We start from the raw sequence: 21,491 nt of genomic DNA, 5'->3' as shown, positions 1-21,491 counted from the left end.
AGGGAACATTTCAGAGCGGTGTATATCAATATATTAGTGCCAAGTAAAGTCAGGAGGGTCCAGATCTACCCAAGGTTCTTATCCCCAGTCATACCCATTGTGCTGAAAATCTGCTATCTAATCTACAAATGGTGACATAACTATGACCCAACCCATTTTCACAATGTTTCTTTAAAAATTATGTAGTGCTAGGCAAGATACTCACTAATAATATCCTTTAGAACAACAAGATCTAAAGAGGGCTCTTCCCCAAAACATACCTGAAAACTACTCCACCACAGACCTATCTTCACGGCTTACAGACCCCGACTTGGGTTTGCAGCTAGCAGACATGGCTATGAGTTTACCAACTCCAGGCCATCATGTGAACAGCAGTGACACTTTTTTACTGACCTCTGTGAACGTCCAAGACCCTGCACAGTACTTTGAAAGTTCAAGTACCACACCAAAAACATCAATGCTGCTTTCTTGAATGCTAATTTGGTTCACCAAAAAGAAAAAGGTGAGAAAGGGAAAAGAGAGTCTGTAGATTAGATTGCTGAAATAGCACTGTCATTCAAAGAGTGACTATATGATCATTTGGCTGCCTAAAAACTTCTATTCAAGTCTTTTTCAAACACATACAGTGGTTCTGGATGAGAGGCCACTAACCTGCCCTTTGAGATTGCTACTTCACCATTGTGAGACTTGCTGCATTATTAGTATTATTATGGGGTCAACTACACTATCTTGAACCTGACACAAACTCCAGCAACAAAAACCTAAAGGCATCAATTTTAGTGATAGCAAACAATTTGAAGATTTGTTCTAACCATAGCAGGAAATTTCTGCAGTTCAGTTGCCTTTCACAGATAGGGGAGGGGAAGAAGGAAAGAGCAGGAGGCAGCAGCTGCTGGGTTTTTTCCCCTTGAAATTGAGATTTCTCAGAAGTCTACATTTTCCTATGCTTTAGGTGCAAATTTTGCAATAACATGCTGCAGAAGGGCTTGTTCCGAACGGTGCGTTAGATTCAAAACTGAATGCTACTCCAGAAACGACGCGATAGAAGTGAAGGGGATTATGGGATAACCTGTCCAAATCATTTGGTTTTCTTACTTCCTCCTCTCTACCCATACTGTAAATCAAATTAGCGTTGAACTAGAGACTAAGATTTAAACTCTAAGACTTCTTCTAATTAATATATTTCTATATAACATCAATTTTTTCACAGACTTAAAATACTGAATTATATATTTTGAAAATACTTCCTGTTTCTGTGGTAGATATGGCTTGCTTGTTGCAAGTGCCAAGTAATTATTTTAGTGACTCCTTGCTTAGAGAAGCCAAAGGTAGAAAAAATTCTGGGAACAGTATCACACAAAATGAGAACTGGAAAAGGGTTAAAAGCACAGTCCAGTATCCAAACATCATGCAGAACTACGCAACTCCACAGTAAAATCTGGAGGTGGATTCCTTTCACGGAGGAAAAACACCTGTCGGCATAGCTTGGTGCATAAAGAGGAGGACATCTGCCTATAGGTCGCACCACGTTTTGGCAGAACGTGCTGCTGACCTGTTGGGTTGCCAGACAACTTGCAATACTAGTTCTTGAAAAGATGCCCCTAGGGCAGAGTCATTCTCAAGCCCACAGGAAGTTTCTTCATTTTGCAAAAGGGCCATGAGCAATACACGTAAATAGAGGAGTAAAAGTCTCTCGGCACTCTCATTTGGAAAGGTCTTTTTTAAGCTTTGGTACACCATTAGTGAATACGGGCAGGAAATTAAAAAAAAATAAAACCCCAAAATAGAGCATTCCAACCCAGTAGTTGGTACGCAAAACGAGACAACTTATTCTGTGAATGACTGCAGGATTTCGGGAAGTTTTCAGCGTCCCGTGCAGCCCCAAGGAAAACATTGCAAAATGAGGGATATTTTCTTAAATGGTTATCATAGATGTTAAAAGCCAGGAATCCTTATCATGATCATCGTGATTGTCTTCGTACAAAATGCTTGTAATATGCAAAAAGAGACAAGACCCACCTATAGTCTTTCCTCTTCATATCAGCACGATATATGTAGTTATTACAAATACCTTATAGCCTATTAAGATGAAACAGCACTGGTTAACTTGATTGAATGGCAGTGGGACATAGAAACTATATATTGTAGTTTCAAACTACAGAAAATCATATACATGCATTTTCAAAATCATACCAGAGAACAGATCCAGCCCATCAAAAACAAAACTATGAGCTTTTTATTATGTAATTTATAATGCCTCAAAAAGCATAAACCTAAATAATGCACTTTTGAAGCAAACTACCAAACTGGTATGTCAGAAGAAAAGAAGCCAAGAAAACTTATTGTTCAACAAGCAAGCTGGGTAAAAACCTGTGGAAGTCAATAAAATGCTTTAAATCAGTAGACTCCAATAAATGAGAACATCTGGAGCAGCAAATCTTGCTGCCATTTTCAGAATGGACAAAACTGTGACTTACCTGAGAACAGACAAACAACCTGTCAGTGTCACAGGAAGAAAGTGAAAGACGCTTCCTATTCAAGGGTAACTTTTCTTAATAAAACTGTCTTTCACTTGACAACTTAATTAACATGCAGACCTCAAAGCTCTAGGAATAGGTGAGCAGAAAAACACTAATGTATCTTTCTTGGTGAACGGAGGTTAAAGTTATTGCTAGGGTGACTAACCTGTCACAAAATACCATGGGATGAACCTCAATACACCAGATCTTTTGCTTATATGAGACTGAATACTGATTATATATTAAAACAGCTACTACTTAATTCTCAATCATAGTTCAGAATTTAATATTAGAGTAGACTTCATCCAGAATATTATTTTAGTCGCTCCATCTCTGTGACTGCATTTTCTATGCAATCTGCACAGCTTCCAACACAGCAGCTTCTTACTGATAATCATGGGAAGTTCCTACTCCACCATTCTCACGATCAGAAATGGGAAATATTATTCAAAAATTGTTTTAGTTTAATTTGAGAAAGAAGCAGGGTTATAGAAGAAAACACACTGGAAGCTGCACATTTAAAATTCAGCAACAGCCAAATTAATTTAATCTTGCTCAATTCAAATTGACCCAGCATTTCAATATTCACTTCATTTCTTTTTATAAAGATAAAGCCCTCAATATCAAATTGAAATATTTCATTCAGCTTAAAAATTGTTTCTGACTTACGGCTTCCACATACCACTGCTTTCCACCTTTTGAAAGCCAGCAGAGCACAGCAGCCAACGACCAAGACCACCAAGCACAGGCCTGCCCAGCAACACACAGAATCTGCTCAACAGCAGACGATAACTTTGTACCTTGATGAATTAGACTCAGACTTCCCAAAACACGAGACCTCCTGCTCTATAGAATAACTCTTTTAGATCAACAGTGTATAAAATACGTGCAATGTTGTGCATGTGCCTTAAGCGCTTACATTTGAAACCTGTTAACCCTTATTTTGAACCCATTAGAGTCTGACCCCACACACACAAAATTCAGCTGTAATCAAAACGCCAACCTATCTCAGGCTTTCAGATTTGGCCCCAAATGCATGGTTCAATAACAAGACAATTTCTCATTTATTTTGTTTAAATAAAGAGGAATAAATTTTTAAAACCGAGTAATAGCTACAATCTATTTCACTTGTGCCTCCTATACATTGGTGTCAGCATGAGGGGGAACTAGTTAAGTTTGCTGCCTGATTTTTTTATTATTATTATGTATTTTAAGATTCATGAGAGAAAAAGTCTCTATAAACACAATGCCAGATACAAAAACAGGATTAGTGCTTCTATTGCACAATACTTATTTTAAATACATTTATCATTATAACATACAATTATTACTAGATACAACAGGCAATGAAACAAGTTTCTCTTCATCTATGTTACATACTTGCTGTGCTTTTTAACTGCGACATCAAAAAATAAGACATTTTAGCAAGGTAATAAACCTGCAAGAAACAGTTATCTCACTCATTCTATTATTTTGTTCTTATACTCATTCTGGATTTTTTTTGTGCATGCACTTTAAATGAATGTTCACCCATTACTGTCAAGCAACTTGTCATACTACTTCACCCTTTTTCTGTAAATCACAAATACCCTGCTTTCTAAACCATTTGCATGCCTAAAGACAGTGCCTTGTCAGAAGGGAGGGAACATTAGGAATCACAGAATGGCAGGGGTTGGAAGGCACCTCTGGAGATCATCTAGTCCAAACCCCTGCTAAAGCAGGTTCACCTAGAGTAGGTCACAGAGGACTGCATCCAGGGGGGGTTTGAATATCTCCAGAGGAGATGCCACAGCCTCCCTGGGCAGCCTGTTTCAGTGCTCTGTCACCCTCAACGTAAAGAAGTGTTTCCTCATGTTCAGAGAGAACTTCCTGCGCTCCAGTTTGTGCCCGTTGCCCCTTGTCCTGTCACTGGGCATCACTGAAGAGAGTCTGGCACCATCCTCTTGACACCCACCCTTTAGATATTGAGAAGTGCTAATAAGGTCCCCTCTTGGTCTTCCTTTCTCCAGGCTAAAGAGCTCCAGGTCTCTCAGCCTTTCCTTGTAGGGGAGATGTTCCAGTCCCCTCATCATCTTTGTAGCCCTCTGCTGGACTCTCTCCAGTAGTTCCCTGTCTCTCTCAAACTGGGGAGCCCAGAACTGGACACAGTACTACAGATGTGGCCTCACCAACCTCCCTCAACCTGCTGGCCACACTCTTCTTAATGCACCCCAGGATACCATTGGCCTTCTTGGCCACAAGGGCACATGGCTGGCTCACAGCTAACTTGCTGTCTACCATGACTTCCAGGTCCTTCTCTGCAGCGCTGCTCTCCAGCAGGAGGTCAACCCCCAGCCTGTACTAGTGCGTGGGGCTATTCCTCTCCAGGTGCAGCACCTTACGCTTGCCCTTGTTGAACCTCATTAAGTTCCTCTGTGCCCAACTCTCTAACCGAGGAAACTAGGAGTGCGTATATGGAAAGCAAGCGTCAGATTATCAAAAACACTGTCCCCATCACTGTGAAGGCTGCTACCTCACACAGCACACATATTTAGAATAAAATTGAAGGTCTGAAACATTTTCAACATGGCAGATTGCAAAAGTTCAAGAAAAATTCAAAAGTTTACTCAAAAGACACAGATCATATGGAAATAATGACTCTCTGGGCAAAAGAAAAATCAGTTTCCTGACAGCTATTAAGTATCAGCCTCTCTCAAGAGATGAGCAGAACTTTCCTACAGTTTTATAAACTACACAATCTTAGCTACAAGACACGCCATCATCATGAAAGTCAACATTTCCTATGACCTTCCCTAAGGATAACATGTGCATTACAATGTAATTATTCCAGGCTGGAAAGAATGCTCATATTGAATACTCCCGTGCCATATTTCCACTTGAAAAAACAGCTCACCCAACACAATTCTAAACATGGTATTGTGTCAAACTGACTTATTTCCATTTCAATAAATCTGCGTGATATTTTCCTCCTTTGCCATACAGGTGCACCATCAAAATAGTCCTGAGATCAGTCTTTCTGGAGCATTGTGATTGAAAGATGTTATCCAGTTAGCTATAGTTTGGTCAAGCATTTCAGGAGCTTCTCACATTTTTCCCCTGAGATTGTCAGAGAAGGTCCCTTAAAAACCTCTAGATGGAAATGAGTCCTACCTACTTTCCACTAAGAAGTTTTAAGGCTCATTTTGTTGACAGGTATTAAAAAAGAATCACTAGATTTATTGTCTAATGCTATCACATCTGTTCTCTTTTCTAAATAACATGTGCCATAGTCCTGGAGACATTAATTCTCAGCATTAGCAACAACAATTTCCAAACCACCTAATAACTAGTTTAGAGGATTTCATACATTTTCAGTTTTGACTTTACATATTTCACAGAATCATTACATTGGAAGAGACCTCTGAGATTATCTAGTCCAACCATTGACCCAATACCACCATGCCCACTAAACCATGTCCCAAAGTGTACATATCCACATAGTTTTTGAACACCTCCAGGGATGGTGACTCCACCACCTCCCTGGGCAGGCTGTTCCAGTGTTTCACTGCTCTTTCAGTAAAGAAATTTTTCCTAATGTCCAACCTAAACCTCCCCTGGCACAACCTGACACCATTTCCTCTTGTCCTATCACTTGTTACTTGGAAGAAGAGACTGACCCCGCCTCCCTACAACCTCCTTTCAGGTAGTTGTAGAGAGTGATGAGGTCTCCCCTCAGCCTCCTCTTCTCCAGACTAAACAACCCCAGTTCCCTTGGCCGCTCCTTGTAAGACCTCCAAACCCTTCACCAGCTTTGTTGCCCTTCTCTGGGCACACTCCAGTGTCTTTCTTGTAGTGAGGGGCCCAAAACTACACACGGTATTCCAGGTGCGGCCTCATTAGTGCCAAGTTACAGGGGCACGATCGCCTCCCTACTCCTGCCGGCCACACTATTTCTGATACAAGCCAGGAGAAGCCATTTGTCTCAGCTCTGTCCAGAAAACTCCTCCTCCTGGATTATTTATCATGTTTCAATCCACTGACCAGCTTCAAACCACAGGTAATAAAATGTTATTTCTTCTCACTACATGTGTGATCTGATTTCAGCCTTTGCACCTCACACACAAGCCAGCCGTGGGACATGAAGGTACCATGTCCCGGCTGACCACAGCACTCAGTGTGTGCACCACAGGGCTTCTTGAGCCACGTTCCAAGTTCATCCCAAGGGGTCTGTACACAGGAAACGTACCTCATACCACATTCTCCTGTCACTTGTGCCTAAATTTTATGCCAGCAGAGGGCCAGCTAGTCTGTGGCATTTGGTACGGCACAGGGACGAATTAGAAGCTAATACACACAACACACAAGAGTGTAACGCTACTATTACTGTATACCTAAGAGCTCACCTGTACAGGAGAAATCATCCACACGGACATATCCCATGACACAGTCACAACGATAGGATCCAGGCAAGTTAACACACACGGTATTGGCATGACAATAATGCATCTTGGCAGCGCACTCATCAATATCTGCAGGGAAGAACCACCAAGGGAAGTTACAGTCAGGTTTAGTACAATGAATTACATGACACAAAGTTAGAATAAGAGAAAATAAATCCCATTTACAACTCCAAAGGCAATCTGGTTTAACTCCAGCACTAAAGAACAAAGCAAATTTAGTAGAAAATTATTCCTTCAAATAGAGCTAAAATTCCTGTATCATAGTAATGTGTTCCTTCCACTGCTCTTCATGAAATCCTTAATTTTTATAACTCTCAAAAAGCAATATATACATTTGGGTTTTTTTAATACGACAACATTAAAAGACAAAAACCATTGCAGAGTTGTCAAACACATGAAATAGTGTCAGAAGTATACAACACTGAAAGTCCTAACTGTGTCTCATCAGGGAAGGCACAGTAACCGTACAGCATGGTATCAGCTGTAGCGCTGGACGGATGTGACATGGCATTGTTTGTCAGGGCAATGTAGCAGATTCAACTCCTGAGGTGATCAGCGAGTACTCCAGCCCTCCAGATTCACCCAAATGCTCTCTTACAGTGCCCTGTCCCTGAAACACCCTTCTGCTGCAGGAGTCACTGAACAGTGCTCTGTGCCACTTCCACATCCTGCATAAGCAGAAGACTGAGGCAGTCACCTACAAGCATTTTAAGCCTGCTTTACATCATGCCAATGGAAAAAAAAAAGATGACTAAGGAACAGCAGAAACTTGACTCCATATCTCTGATCGCTTGAGTAATCTCTCTGCTGCAAATTTGCTGCTGCAAATCCAAAATTCAAAACTGTTTTCGCAACAGTGAATCAAACCTATCATTTACTTGCCTGTTGAAACATCCCAAAGCTCTGTGACATTGTACACTGTAAAATCTTCCCCCTTCCTTCCCCACAAAACCAGATATTATACTGAAGAATTCTCTCTATTTTTTTCTCAGCAGGATAGATTTTCTGCTTAGCAGCACAGATTTTACATAAAGTAATTCATGGTTTTCAAAAGATTAATTCTAGTGTTACGTATGTCCACACAAAGAAAGATGAATAGACTCATTTTTTTTTCCACCTATTACTTTCTCCTTATTACTGATTGCTCACACTCAAGAAAAGTATTAATTGACAACACAGCTGAAGAACTTCCTCAGCAGGTGGTGTACAGATGACTGGGTCACCCCACAGTGTGGTCTCCTACCACATCCCTCTGCACAGCCACCTGTAGAGACCAACCTACAGTCTCCCTTCTCCCTCACCACACGGCGCTTACAGAGACACCAGGGAAATGCTACAAGGGGTTAGCCCACAGCATCAGGACGTAACCGTGGGGGGGGGGGGGGGGTGGGGGGGGTTAGCTGTGCACACACTGAGTTCTTGGTTGCCTAAATTCAGGTATCCTGTTTAACCTTCCTAAACCAAAGTAGCTGCAGTTGGAATACACTCACATTTTCCAGCCCCTGAAAATTAAATACATGCCAGCTATACTCACACCTTCTATACTACAGACATCTGTCCAGTAGGAGCTACTAACTAAATCGCTTCGTGTTGGCCACCAAACAGCTGTCAGTTGGCAGTGATTCCTGACTGCTGCCAACTTGGGCTGAATTAGAAATGATGGCCTGGAGGCAAAAGACTTTGTATACCACTGCAAACACCTTGAACTATTGCGTTCCCGCATTTCTGTTGTTTCTGTTGCAGTGCCACTTGATGAAATGAATTTTAAAAAGCCAGGAGCATCAATATACAGAAGATAAAAGCCAAGAAAAATCCTCCCATGTGTCTTGTTATCACACCACTGAGTGCTAGAGCCACTTGGGAAACACTCAGGTGTTGACGTGTGTTCACACTGTTCTGCTTGCAGCCTCTTTTTAATAGGCTTTTGGAGCATAGCTTTGAGGAGTTTTGTTCTTGCATATCTAATAATTTTCTAGCATAAAAGGGAAAGGAACGAAAAGATGTCTGAATAGAAAGCAAGAATGTCAAAACAGCAACGAATTCACCTGAAAATTAACCTTATGTGCTACCATCTATCTCCAGTTTCCTCACTGAATTCACTGGACAGCACTCCTCTTCCTTCCCTCAAAGGGAAGCGAGAGGATTAAAAGTCTCAAAGGTGAAGGAATTCGAACTTTAATTCATTGCAAGCAAGGCCCACATTACCGTTACACAAAATACAAGAATACCCAGAGATAAAAAGAAAATTCACAACCTATACAAAAATATCGCTGTGGGAGAATTTCTCAAAAGGAGACTAAGGACTTCAAGTGATGACTTGCCTATAAATAGACGAATTGAGAACAACTGGCGCTGGGTTGCTGCAGAAGTCCTTGAGTCCAGGAAGAAAAAGACTGGGCCTAACAAATGAAGCAGAAGGAACAAAAGATCGTTCTCTTCAAACTTTGCTCATTTATTTAACTCTCTTCACAATCTTTCTTGGTGCGTTTTCCATAAACTCCTTCAGTATTTCACATTTCCTTTTACCTTTGCAGTACCAGCCTTCTCCTAATACACGTGTTTCTTTCACAGAGAATAATATTGAGAGGTCAAAACTGGAAATAGCATTTTCTTATTAAAGCTTGTAGGGCAACGCAAAATCTGTTGTTCTGGACCAAAACTCTACAAATTCTTGTAAAAGGTGAGGCATTCATCACAAAAAGCTTTGGGTTTTTACTTAATACTGTTGGAGTAAAATCCATAAAGCACACAGTGGTATATATCAGCTCAGTTGTAATGGAACTCAAATTGTGATTCATGTATATAGATTGCTTGTCACATTTGAAATATTAGAGCTCATCTTCTAGTGGTCTTCTGAGGTGATAAAAATACATGATTTATGTTTCTCTCTAGACCGGTGAAGTAGTTTGTTTTTCTTTTAAAAAGGTATACTTATGGCCTTTAAAATGAGACTTGACACAACATAATGATCATTCACATATCACCAGCTTCCATCTACATAAGCTACCTCTTCGCAACAACAAAGGCATTTGGGCTTCAGCTCTTCAGTAAGGACCATTACATTACAAGGTGGGTTGGTTTGGTAAGAAAGTGCTAATGTACTGGGTTTAAGTGTTTCCTTAACAGTTAGCGAAACAGGGTTCATTGCCTATACAGAGCTCTCTTTTTACCACAGTACTCGCCTACCCTATAGCTAATCAGTCATCACCATTACGCCTTACAGTTCTAAATAGTGTTCATGAACTTACAGGACAATATACACGTATTCTCTTTTATTATTTGTGCGAGTGCACTCTGCAATGCTATGAGCACACTGGAACAAAACACAAGAAAAGCATCTCAGTGGAGCTACCTGCTCAGCACCTGATGTGCTTTTTGCCACACAGCAATCATTCATCACGTCATACCAACCAACCAAGCAAAACAAGCTGAGATGGGAAGACAATACCAATTGTGTTCAGTCCATGGCCAGTGAAAGAGATTTTCTCATCTGCAAATGTAGTGTACAAACTTTAAAAACCTCTTAACTCTTTTCATGCCTGACTTGGAATCCTGTTGCTAAATATTTGTAATATTTAAAGATTATAATGAGACACCGAATCACAACTAGAGCATCTTTTTACTGTTTGTCCCCTCCAACAAGTCACATCAAACCAAAGTAATCTCTGCTGTAAAGAGGGCACAGTTCCCGTTAATGGCAATGGGAGTTTTGTCCATTTGTGAAATGGACCCACTATTTTTTAAACTGTTAGTCCTGTAATAACCATGAGTGAAGAATCTCCAAACAAAGCGCTCTCTGCCTCTGGAATTGCAGACCACTGGTTCCATGCATTTAATAATAACCCATTTGGATATTAGCAGTATTATTACCTGTTGTTCAGGGCTTCATAGTTTAGCTACTGGAAGACAGCAACATTCAAATCAAAACTCAATTAAACAATCTATGAAGTGCTCCAGAGCACCAACAGATGATGTATTTGGAAATATGCTAAGTATCAGAATCAATTACTTTATTTGCAACTACCTTCCAGTTACTTGCGTTCTGGCTGGGGAGCATATTTCCCAAAACTTAATTCTAATTTTCAAGCACTCTGTAAGGAAGTAAAGACAGAAAATCAAAGATGGGGAAAAAAAAGGACAGCTTTGCAGGAAGCTCTGATCTCTAATTCATGACTCCCAACTAGAAAATGTTATTAATAGGGGAGTAAAATCCCCACCCCTCTTTTTATTCAAGTTAATACTATGTATCAAGTTAATACTATGTATGACTTAAACTATATTAAACCCTGATCTAAATAATCAGAATTTTTAAAAATGTGAAGTCAACCTGTGTTGTTATTTCAATAATATCAAATCCTAAAATATGTTCACAAGCGGATGGAATCATATAAACAAAGTTTCCAAAACAGTGGAGCACAACAGTAGCAGAGCATAAAGGAGGTCCTAAAATTTCAGTCACCTTATGTTTATGTGAAAATGAACATATGCTATTTTCACTCCACTGACTTAGCAGCTCCTTGTTCGCCACAGTTTTTGTTCTCCAAATTCTCCCTGATTCTGTCTTCTGCTCTCATCTCTTTTCACTGCCAGACTCACTTGACTTCGGCTCTGCTTGCCCTTTTTTTTTTTACCCTCCCACTGCCTGTCGTCTTTCGCATGTGTCTAACACACCCCATACCTGGGTTTTACCTTTAGCACAGGGCTGGTTTCTCAGATTGTACAATACAACCCTCAGGGAGCCATAAAGCATTAGACAGCAGGAGTCAGCCGTTCCCTGTGAGCTTGCAGCAGCTCAGCTTCCTTCAGTTGTTTGAGTAAGAAAAGACTAATTGTTGGCTGCAAATGTTTAGGCTAGCCTTAAAACTGTTTACCAACTTGGACTCCTTGATAGCAATTCATCTCGTCCAAGGCACGGCAGCAGTTCAAACACAGGAGACCCTTGTCATTCCCCTGACTTTGAGGGACAGAGCTGCTGCCCAGTCAGAGGCAGAGAAAAAAACCCAAAACAAAAGCAGACAATCCAAAGGAAAATTTCCCTTTCAAGAAGGCTTAAAAACATTACCCTAATGTCGTTAAGTAACTAACGAGCTAAAAATGCCCTCATAAATTGGGGCTGGTGTAGCATCACCTGGGAATCCATAAGCAATAAAATAACTATCAATATAATAACATCAGGATGTACTATCGCTTTAACTTTTAGAGCATCATTAAAACAGAGCAGCCTCTTCCTCTGGGTACAACGTAAAAGTGCTTTACATTGATACACCTACTTCACGGTGAGGACAGGAGTATCAATATTCCAAATCTGCTTTCCACCAATTTAACTGCCCCTCTAAGGATGACAACTACCAAATTAAACAAACAAATATTTAAAAACACACACAGACATGCAAATCACACTTGAACAGTCACGTTTTCCAGTCCAGACCAGCCCGGAACTATTGTCCTTCTCCCTAATGTTAAATAAACAAAAATTCAAGTGAAGTTACCTTCCTCCTCTTTATTTCAATACTGTTAAGCTTAAATTCTTTTACCAATCACACTCACAAAAGCAACACCACCATCACAGCACGAGCACTCCTTTGCTACCTACTTCTCAGCTACATCAGTAAACAGCCCACCCAGCAGCCGTACAGGAAAGTGGTTACTTCTTAAAACCACTCTGGTGAAATTTAGCCTCGGACATTAAAATACTGCCTAGCTACAAGATGACCTGTCCTTCACCATCCTTGTTAATGCTTACAGTAATACACAAATCATCAGTCTCTCTAGCTTAGGCTATGATTTTTTGCCTTAAAAAATGAAAATCAAAATTAGAGCTTTTCATAACCTGAGTCTCCAATGATCTGACCATCTCTTTGGAGCCAGGGTGTTTCAAAGACAGTCACTTTGCTCATCATTCCTCAAAATATCAAAATCCTATCATGAAAGACTCTTTAAAACTTGCTGTCCAGACTATCCAGTGTCCCTCTAAGACAGAATGTTTTCCTTTTATTATTTTACTAAATTCTGCTCCTCTCTAAGGAAAACTGAAAATTTGCAGTTCCACTCTCCCCTGTGCTTTCCATCATTACGCTAGCAATTTATGATGCATTATTAAATGTCTGTGTGGTTGGTTTGGGGGGATGGTCCTCAAGAGCTTTGTGATCTCTTAGGATAAAAACAGTTTATTTAAATTGAACTTTTTGTAAAAGATCATTTAAATCAGTTAGAAAGCTGCCACTGACATATTAGCATTAAAGAATATACAAGTAATGTGGTAGTGTTTTTAACAGAAAGGAGCTGTTTTCTTAACCCTAAGTGAATGACTGCATTCATTTGATAAATACATTAATAGAAAATGTTCACAGACTTATAAATATTACTTTTTTCTAAGTGTTTGCAGCTATAGCTCCTAGGGATAGTTGATAACTTATTCATAAGATATCTCTGACAGTTGTGAGTTATTTTAAAAAAATATGCAGCCAGAATTCACATATGATAATGCAGCTTAGAGAACACAGATTAAAAATAATCACAAAAAGCAGAATGAAACATTTGGGGGAGCAGGTTTTGGCTAACAGCAGCAGCTCAGTCATTTGCTCAAACATGCCAAAGCAACTAGGAAAAACAAGGTTCGTCTTGAATAATAGCAGCCACTATGATGTTTAGCACCTAACTGAAGCTAAGTTCAGAAAGATTGTTTTATTCAGGATTATTCAAGCCTTTTAATTTTTCTTTTTAATTATTCGTTGAAAATATACTGGTATTTGTATTTTGAATACACGACAGCAGAAAGGGTTACTAAGCAGTGTGCTTTAGTGGGTGTAAAGACTTTTCTTTAAAGATGCTGTTTCATTTGCTCTTCCACTAAGTGGCTTATGAGAGGCTACGTAACTAGCAAGCTACTTTTCAGTTTTGGAGTCTGTCTGGCCAGCAGGATTCAGAACTTTTACCCCTTAGTGCCACTGACCCAGCCTTCCAGCTACTCTCTGGCCTCCTGAAGTCAATCAAAGCAGATCAATGCCTTTGAGGACACTCTGCTATAAGGGATTCGTGGATTCTGAGGAACATTCATTATGTCCTCTCATGGACATTATGGCAGAGAGGTTCTTCGTCACTCCCGGGTATTTTACCATACTCAGAAATACCAGCAGCTACTTCAAGAAAGAAGTCCGTATGTCAGGGAAATGGCCTGGTGTCTATCAGAAAAAAAACAAAGAACACTTTTGATGTCCTCTTGAGCTCTATTAAGCCCTCTGAAGAGCAAAGAATAAGATGTGACTGCTGATGATTATAATGAGATCACTTCAACTAAAACGGAGTTAATCCCAAATAAGCCAGTGCTTGCCCTACAGGAGCTGGTTGGCTCTCAGAACTTTGCAGGAGCAAGCCTACAACAGGAGAAGTTCTCCAGTCTTTGGTTGAAAGTACACAGGGGATCTCATGGGTTACAGAACTGTCGCTCTATCCCTCAAGAACAGGACTACGTAGCAAACCAGCAGGGATCTGTGCTATCTCTATCTATAGTCAGAGCATGTTCTTGACAGTGTTATCAAGGACACTGCAATAGGCAAGAGTTAAATTCAGAGAAAGATAAAAAATAAACTCAGAAAAAGAATGCAATTCAACTATGATGCATTCTGAAATCTTCCCTTATAAAAATGTGAAGTTAGAAACAAGCTCATGTAGCTGTAAGTCCCATGATGGTGTTAGCTTGTTCTTTCATATTAGTTTTGTCCTAAAAAACAGCTCAAAACCTGTTTGTTGTTGTTTTCTATTATTTTTTTCCAAACGTGGTGTTTTCAGCAGTTCACATTACAAATTCTTTCATCCGTCACCCATACTTATTCAAAGTTAGGAAATAATCGTATTTGTACACGCTACCTTTCTCACAATGGAAGTTTTCTTAAATTTTCACTCCAAATGTTAATTCTGGAATAAACAGAAATTCCTACAGATGTGATGAGTAAAACTTCGGGGTACCCAAGGTTCATCCTTGTAGACGCAATAAATGCCCGCATGGGTATATCAACATGTATTCCAATAAAGAAAATATCGCTTAACTTCACCATGGTAATCACATTTGGCAGTTCATCAAAAATGAAACAGTACACAAAACACGAAAAGCCATTGGCTCTTCCATCCTGCAGCAGGCAATAGACTGTGAAAAAATTATGACATTCCTCCCTAGGCATCCTATACATCTTTCCCTAAAGCAGGAGATGTTTTGGGAATGTCCTAGCTGTTGAGGAGAAGATGGGGAAAAAATGAGGCTCATCACAGGGCTTATGTGGGAAAAATTCTTGCCACCAAAGATGACTTGATAAGCCAAACCATAAACTCTGAGCTATACTGTCACATTCTGTCAGCACAGCACATGTCTGGGCAACTGCAAGCTTTAAAGTTCGGGATCAGCAATTTGACACTGTTCTCCATCACTCTCTTGCTACAAACCGGAGGATGATGACAAGGGTCTGATCTGCACCATGCTCCTCCAATGAGTCCGTACAGATCAACAGAAATGTGAGTACCTGTAGTGTAGTACCCTTACACAAATGGGGCTCATCACTGCAATACAATTTGCCTATCTGGGACACAGACGGAGTTAACTACTCTCCCCTGGCTAGAACCCATGACAGAAACCTCAACAAATTACTACAGGGAGAGGAGTAGGTAGAGTTATACATAATAAATTTAACTGGGCTACTCTCCCTTAGTACTTAGTACCACTCTTTCACCCATTTTTCTTCTTCAAAGGCTCTTAATGCCTGAGAATTCATTCTAAATCTAACCACTTCGTGCTTGGCTGTAAGAGTTACCGTTACATAAGCCTACAACAAATAAAAGGTTACACTACTACTGCTCCCAAATATATTTAAGCCCATTAGAAAACAAAGCAATATAATCACCTCATTCTTACAAAAATAGCTCTGTTCCCTAGAAAGACTGCATCTAGTTTACCGATTACCTAAATGTACTCCCAAAGCCCTGCTTGCTTTGGCTTTGATTTCACTTACGAAAGAAACTCCTTTTGGAGCTCAGTAAGCACTGCTGAAATAAACACTGCTGTTAGGAAAGGAATGTCAGATTTCTGTAACAGATTCACCTCCTTATTTATCATTACTTTTTAATCTTTCTAAACATTCTGAGAGATACCAGAGGATGTTTATATAAGGGGAATAGGGGAAGGGAAGGAGGTGAGGGGTGTGTTGTTTTTCTCTAATCTTCCATTCACCTACATTAGCCAAGGAATATGATCCACTGAAATAACTATATCCATTTTCATTCAGCTAATACCTTACCTTTTCAATCCCTTCTATCTGATTTTACTAATGGCTGAGGGTGAACAATGGATTACTGTATCAAAACGAGCAATTCTTTCTTCATGCTGCTATACTGACAGCAATTACATTAAATACCTGGTTCCATCAGCACTTGTCTTGTACCGTCACCCACAATTTTTGCTTTAGTGTTCTATTTTTACTCCTAATACTCTTACCCAGTTTGTCTCCTTCTATCTATGTACTGTGATATTGACTGGCTTACTCTTTCAAATCCACACAGATGTTATCTTCAAATGATAAATTGTAGAAGGCTACCCATATAATTGATCTAGAATCCCTGTGCCCACAGCAACCTTTTACTGTGGCATTTTGAAGGACATCGTGTACCTCTGAAAATTTAAATGCTGATGAAAACTGTATGGGTCTTGTGGGGGGTTTGGTTGGTTGGTTTTGTTTTTTTTTTTGTTTGGGGGGATTGGGTGGCAGGGGAGGTGTCTTTTCCATACCTAAAAAAACCTACAGTCCCTGAAAAACTACTGGTCTTGCATTTTATAACAACTTTTAATATATACCATTATAATAAATGAGACATGTGATATGTTAGCAGCAACAATTCATACAAAATTAATAATCCTTCACTTTCACACTGATTTATTCACTCAGTGACCATTTGTGTAGAGCAAAGCCATGCACAGGTAATGGAAAAATATTGTCCCATGGTGGCAAACACTCACTGTGCCCTATCTTCTCTATTTATGGCCTTCACAACACTATTCGCATTTTCCTAAATGTCCTCTCTTAACATCTTTTCAACCATTCATTATTCAGCTGTTTCCATCACATCTTGTTCCTCTGTCCAACTCTGCTGTAAAAGCCATGTGGAAAAATGGAACCTAAAGTGGCAGACTCATCACCATTGCTAAGCTGGCAGCTCTGCCTCTTCGATGCCACAGAAGCCGAATCGGGTGGTTTCACATAATAGAGGATTTACTGATTTTACTTTCATGGGTCCAGACTGTTCCATGTTAATCAGGTTGCACAGAGGGTTAGAGACAAATATCTTATTCAGATAAGAAAATTATAGACCACTGCAAAACAGTTCCTTTCCTAGTATCCCTCTAAGCCATGCTAAACATCTTCCTTTGTTATCCATCATCGCTACACAATCTAGTCTTATTGTTTGTGTCTTTTTAAATCTAATTTAATCTATAATGTAAAAATAAATAAATAAGCAAACATCAGCAGAAGAAAACTGCCTCATTTTAGATATTATAAATATTTTTTGCCTATAAACATAACCTTAATTGACATAACTGAAAAGCACAAGATGCTTTTCTCATCCAAGCAAATATGGTAATCAGGTATGATTTATAGCACTAGTTACTGAAAGAGGTATTTCTGGTTTGGAGATTGCAATAATACTACATTCCTCAGGCATAACCCAAGGCGAGCTACATAAGAGGAACAGTAAAACAGTAAAAGGGGGCGGGGGGGAAGAATCCAACAGATGATCATAAAAATATTCTTTACCTGCAACCCTAATTCCTGCCTCAACATTTAGTATGAAATTTTATTTTAATTGCTTTGCTTTTGGCTATGAAATTGAGCTGGTGATTTAATGCTTTCCACTTTGATAACATGGTCAAAGTTTAGCCGCAGTTAAAAAAAAAAAAAAATAAAGAAGAAACTGGGACACTCAGGTCCTTACTATTTCATTTCTAGTAACTCTGCATCCAAATTACTATACCCACTATCATCACAGTGAGTCAATGCTGCCTTTGCTCATATTTCCTTTATCAGTATCAGCTACTGAGGAATTCATTCACACAGATTCCCTCGAGTTCCCCCAAGACCAGCAGTCAGCGCACAAGGAAAGGAGGGAGCAGAGAGATACTGACCCAATCCTCCCCAGCCAAGAAATCTAACTGCAAGCATGTCTGTTGCTTGGTTGATGTTTTAATGGAAGATCTTGAACGGGCATGTGACCTCCTGCAAAGGAGCCTTACCGCAAACAAGCTTTCTGAGACTCTTCCAGAAGCAGGATGTAATTTGTAGTGCACAGCACCCTGGCCTTTGGGAAAGGTCAGGAACAGAGGCAGCATTATGTTGTTATTCATGATACTAAATTACTATTTTATTACCAGCACCACTATGTACATTTCAGAGCACGTTATCACGAATAAGTCCCAACTGTAGCATGACCAAGATAGGCTTTTCCCAACTATAAGCAGTTCTCTCAAAACTCAGCAAAATTCTATGCGAGACACAGGACCGTGTAGCAGGGCAGTAGCAGAAGCATTTATCAGGTTAAAGTAATCCTTGTGAAAGTTAAGAGAAAGACACTATGAGTTCAGTGGGCTTTGAATCAACCTACTGAACACTGTGTGTAAATGCACACATGTGTGTGCATACACATATTTGCACACTGCAGAGGCAGATGAATCGACAACGATCTCACGCTGAACGAGGAGAAAGAAAAGGAGAGTTGAGCCAGCATTACTAGTTTCAAATGCTGTGCTCTGTCCCAAATTTTTAAGCTAGATTAAGTTTTATTTAAAAGCAGAACAGAACTCTTAGATTGTTGTTGATGAACGCTTCATGGTTTTTGTCCCTGGAGAGAACCATTATGAAAACAATACGAGCTTCCACTATCAGTACAAGGATGGAGAATTCCGTACGTATCTAAAAATGCGTCTTCACCACCTCTATTAGAAGCAAAATTCTAGCCTGATTTAACTGGTCATGCTACATCAGTTGTAAACAAACTATAAAAAAAATAAAGACACTAGAACTAGACAAGCTGTGGATAGAAAGTCAATATAAAAAAATCAGTGCAAAGAATCCTTATTTCCAATGGTTTCCAATACTTTCTCTTCCCTCCACATATATTTCAAGCTAACATTCTTTTTTCCGTTAACAGCAATGTAACCTAGTCCCGTTGTAACACAGAGCATGAAGTCATCCACATAGCAGAGCCAGACAGGAAACCATCTGCTGTATGAGAACATACTACCATGGCTAGAGACTTCTAAAAACACGAAAGGTGATGACTGTCAATGTAAAGCCACCCCATATAGAATTCATGAGATTGTAAAGATCCTCCTTTGAACTGTCTCTGAGATTTGGTTTCTTAACACAAGTCTCTCGTTTCTGATATTGAAAAAACTCTGAGAATACAAAGCCCACATCAATGCAAATCAACATGTCTATAACAGCATATAATAGGGAACACCAATTAGTAGCTGCCAAAAACAAAGACAGCTAGCAGGCACTGGTGGGACTTGGTTCCCCAACAGGCCTGGCTGCTGTAGATTACTACATGTCCCTTGAATCCTGGGCAAAATGTGTTAAAAAAAGAAAATAATTCACACTTCTTACCTTAGCAAGTTCCTGTTCCACTAATATGTGCTCTGTTCATGAGTCCCTCTCCTGGGTATCCTCTGCTTTCCAAAAGCGCTATCTTGTCTAGCTGCTATTGCTAGGATAACGGTCATCTAAAAACGTCTCTTACCAGCTAGTCTACAGGAGAATCTACACTTGCAACGAGCTTTCAGTAAAAGGGTAAACAGACTAGTTAATTCACCACCATCTAGCAAAAACCGAGCAGAAAGGCAATCACAGGAGTAAAGGACACAACCTCTAACACTGCATAGCAGCACAGAACAGCCTCCATGAAGGCAAGGACAAAGACCATGAAAATCTCCTCTTTAGACACAAGAGACATAAAAGCACTTTTAGGAGTGGTGTAAAGAGAAGTGAAAGGAGAAGTCACTATCTGCATCTCCATCCTTAATGTATACCCTTTGATGGAAAGCAGAGGGAGCACCTCAAAAAGAGATGAGACTGAGCTAGAGAGGGAAGTAAAGTTCTAGATGTTAGGATAACAAGTCCAAGAAGTACATATGTGAAAAGAGCAAGGGAACAAAGAGGACAGGTTAAAGTTCCCGGTGATGGGCAGTAAAATAAGACTGAGATGGCTGCATAACTGAAAGGAGACAAAGACAAAACATTCTACTTCCATCACAAAGTCCTTGTATCACCATCTAAGGGCGGTTTTCCACCTCAAAAGCATGATTAGAACAGCTCCTTCTACCGAGAAAGGGTAGAAAGAGAACCATTTCAGAAGTTCTGTCCTGATTACTTAGACCACGTGACCTTCTGCAGAAAAGAAACTCTCTTCTTTTACTGTATTGGGTTTGCACGGCAAGGTTTTGGTAGCAGAGGGGCTGCAGGGGTGGCTTCTGTGAGAAGCTGCTAGAAGCTTTCCTCGTGTCCAATAGAGCCAAAGCCAGATGGCTCCAAGTCAGATCCGCTGCTGGCCAAGGCTGAGTCGATCAGTGATGGTGGTAGCCCCTCTGTGATAACACATTTAAGAAGGGGAAAAAACGCTGCACAACAGCAGCTGGGAGCAAGGAATGAGAGTATGTGAGAGCAACAACTCTGCTTACACCAGGGTCAGTGAAGACAGAGGGGCAGGAGGTGCTCCAGGCGCTGGAGCAGAGATTTCCCTGCAGCCTATGGTGAAGACTGTGGTGAGGCAGGCTGTCCCCCTGCAGCCCATGGAGGTTAATGGTGGAGCAGATAGCCACCTGCAGCCAGCAGAAGACCCTACACTGGAGCAGGTGGATATGCCCTGAAGGAAGCTGTGACCCTGTGGAGAGCCTGTGCTGGAGCAGGCTCCTGGCAGAACCTGTGGCCCCATGGAAAGGAGCCCATGCTACAGCAGGTCTTCTGGCAGGACTTGTGACCCTGTGGGGCACGCACACTGGAGCAGTTCATGAAGAACTGCAGCCCATGGTAAGGACCCACACTGGAGAAGTTCATGAAGGACTGCCTCCTGCATGAGGGACCTCACGCTGGAGCAGGGGAAGAGTGTGAGGAGGAGCAGCAGAGACAGTGTGTTATGAACTGACCGTAACTCCCATTCCACATCCCCCTGCACTACTCAGGGGGAGAAGGTAGAAGAATCATGAGTGAAGTTGAGCCCGGGAAGAAGGGAGGGGTGGGAGGGAAGGTGTTTTGTAGATTTGTTCTTATTTCTCATTGTTGTACTCTGATCTGATTGGCAATAAATTAAATCAATTCCCTCAAGTCCAGTCTGTTTTGCCCGTGATGGTAATTGGTAAACGATCTCTCTGTCCTCATCTTGACCCACAAGCTTTTCATTGTATTTTTTGCCCCCATACTGTTGAGGAGGGGGAGTGATACAGCAGTTTGATGGGCACCTGGCAGCTAGCCAAGGTCAACCCACTTCATCTACTTATTTT

General features: G+C 40.5%; 1 protein-coding gene across 1 annotated transcript in view; it reads right to left on the bottom strand.

The window, feature by feature from the left end:
• NELL1 (neural EGFL like 1) overlaps positions 1-21,491 on the bottom strand; it is a 291,435-nt gene that overhangs the window by 140,745 nt on the left and 129,199 nt on the right. The window contains exon 13 of the mRNA XM_086472058.1: positions 6,902-7,027. Coding sequence (XP_086328184.1) covers positions 6,902-7,027 — 126 coding nt within the window. The remainder of the gene's footprint in view (positions 1-6,901; positions 7,028-21,491) is intronic.

This window comes from Leptosomus discolor, chromosome 12 (assembly GCF_034619465.1).
Source record: "Leptosomus discolor isolate bLepDis1 chromosome 12, bLepDis1.hap2, whole genome shotgun sequence".
NCBI lineage: Eukaryota > Metazoa > Chordata > Aves > Leptosomiformes > Leptosomidae > Leptosomus > Leptosomus discolor.
This window is presented reverse-complemented; position numbering and strand designations above follow the sequence as displayed.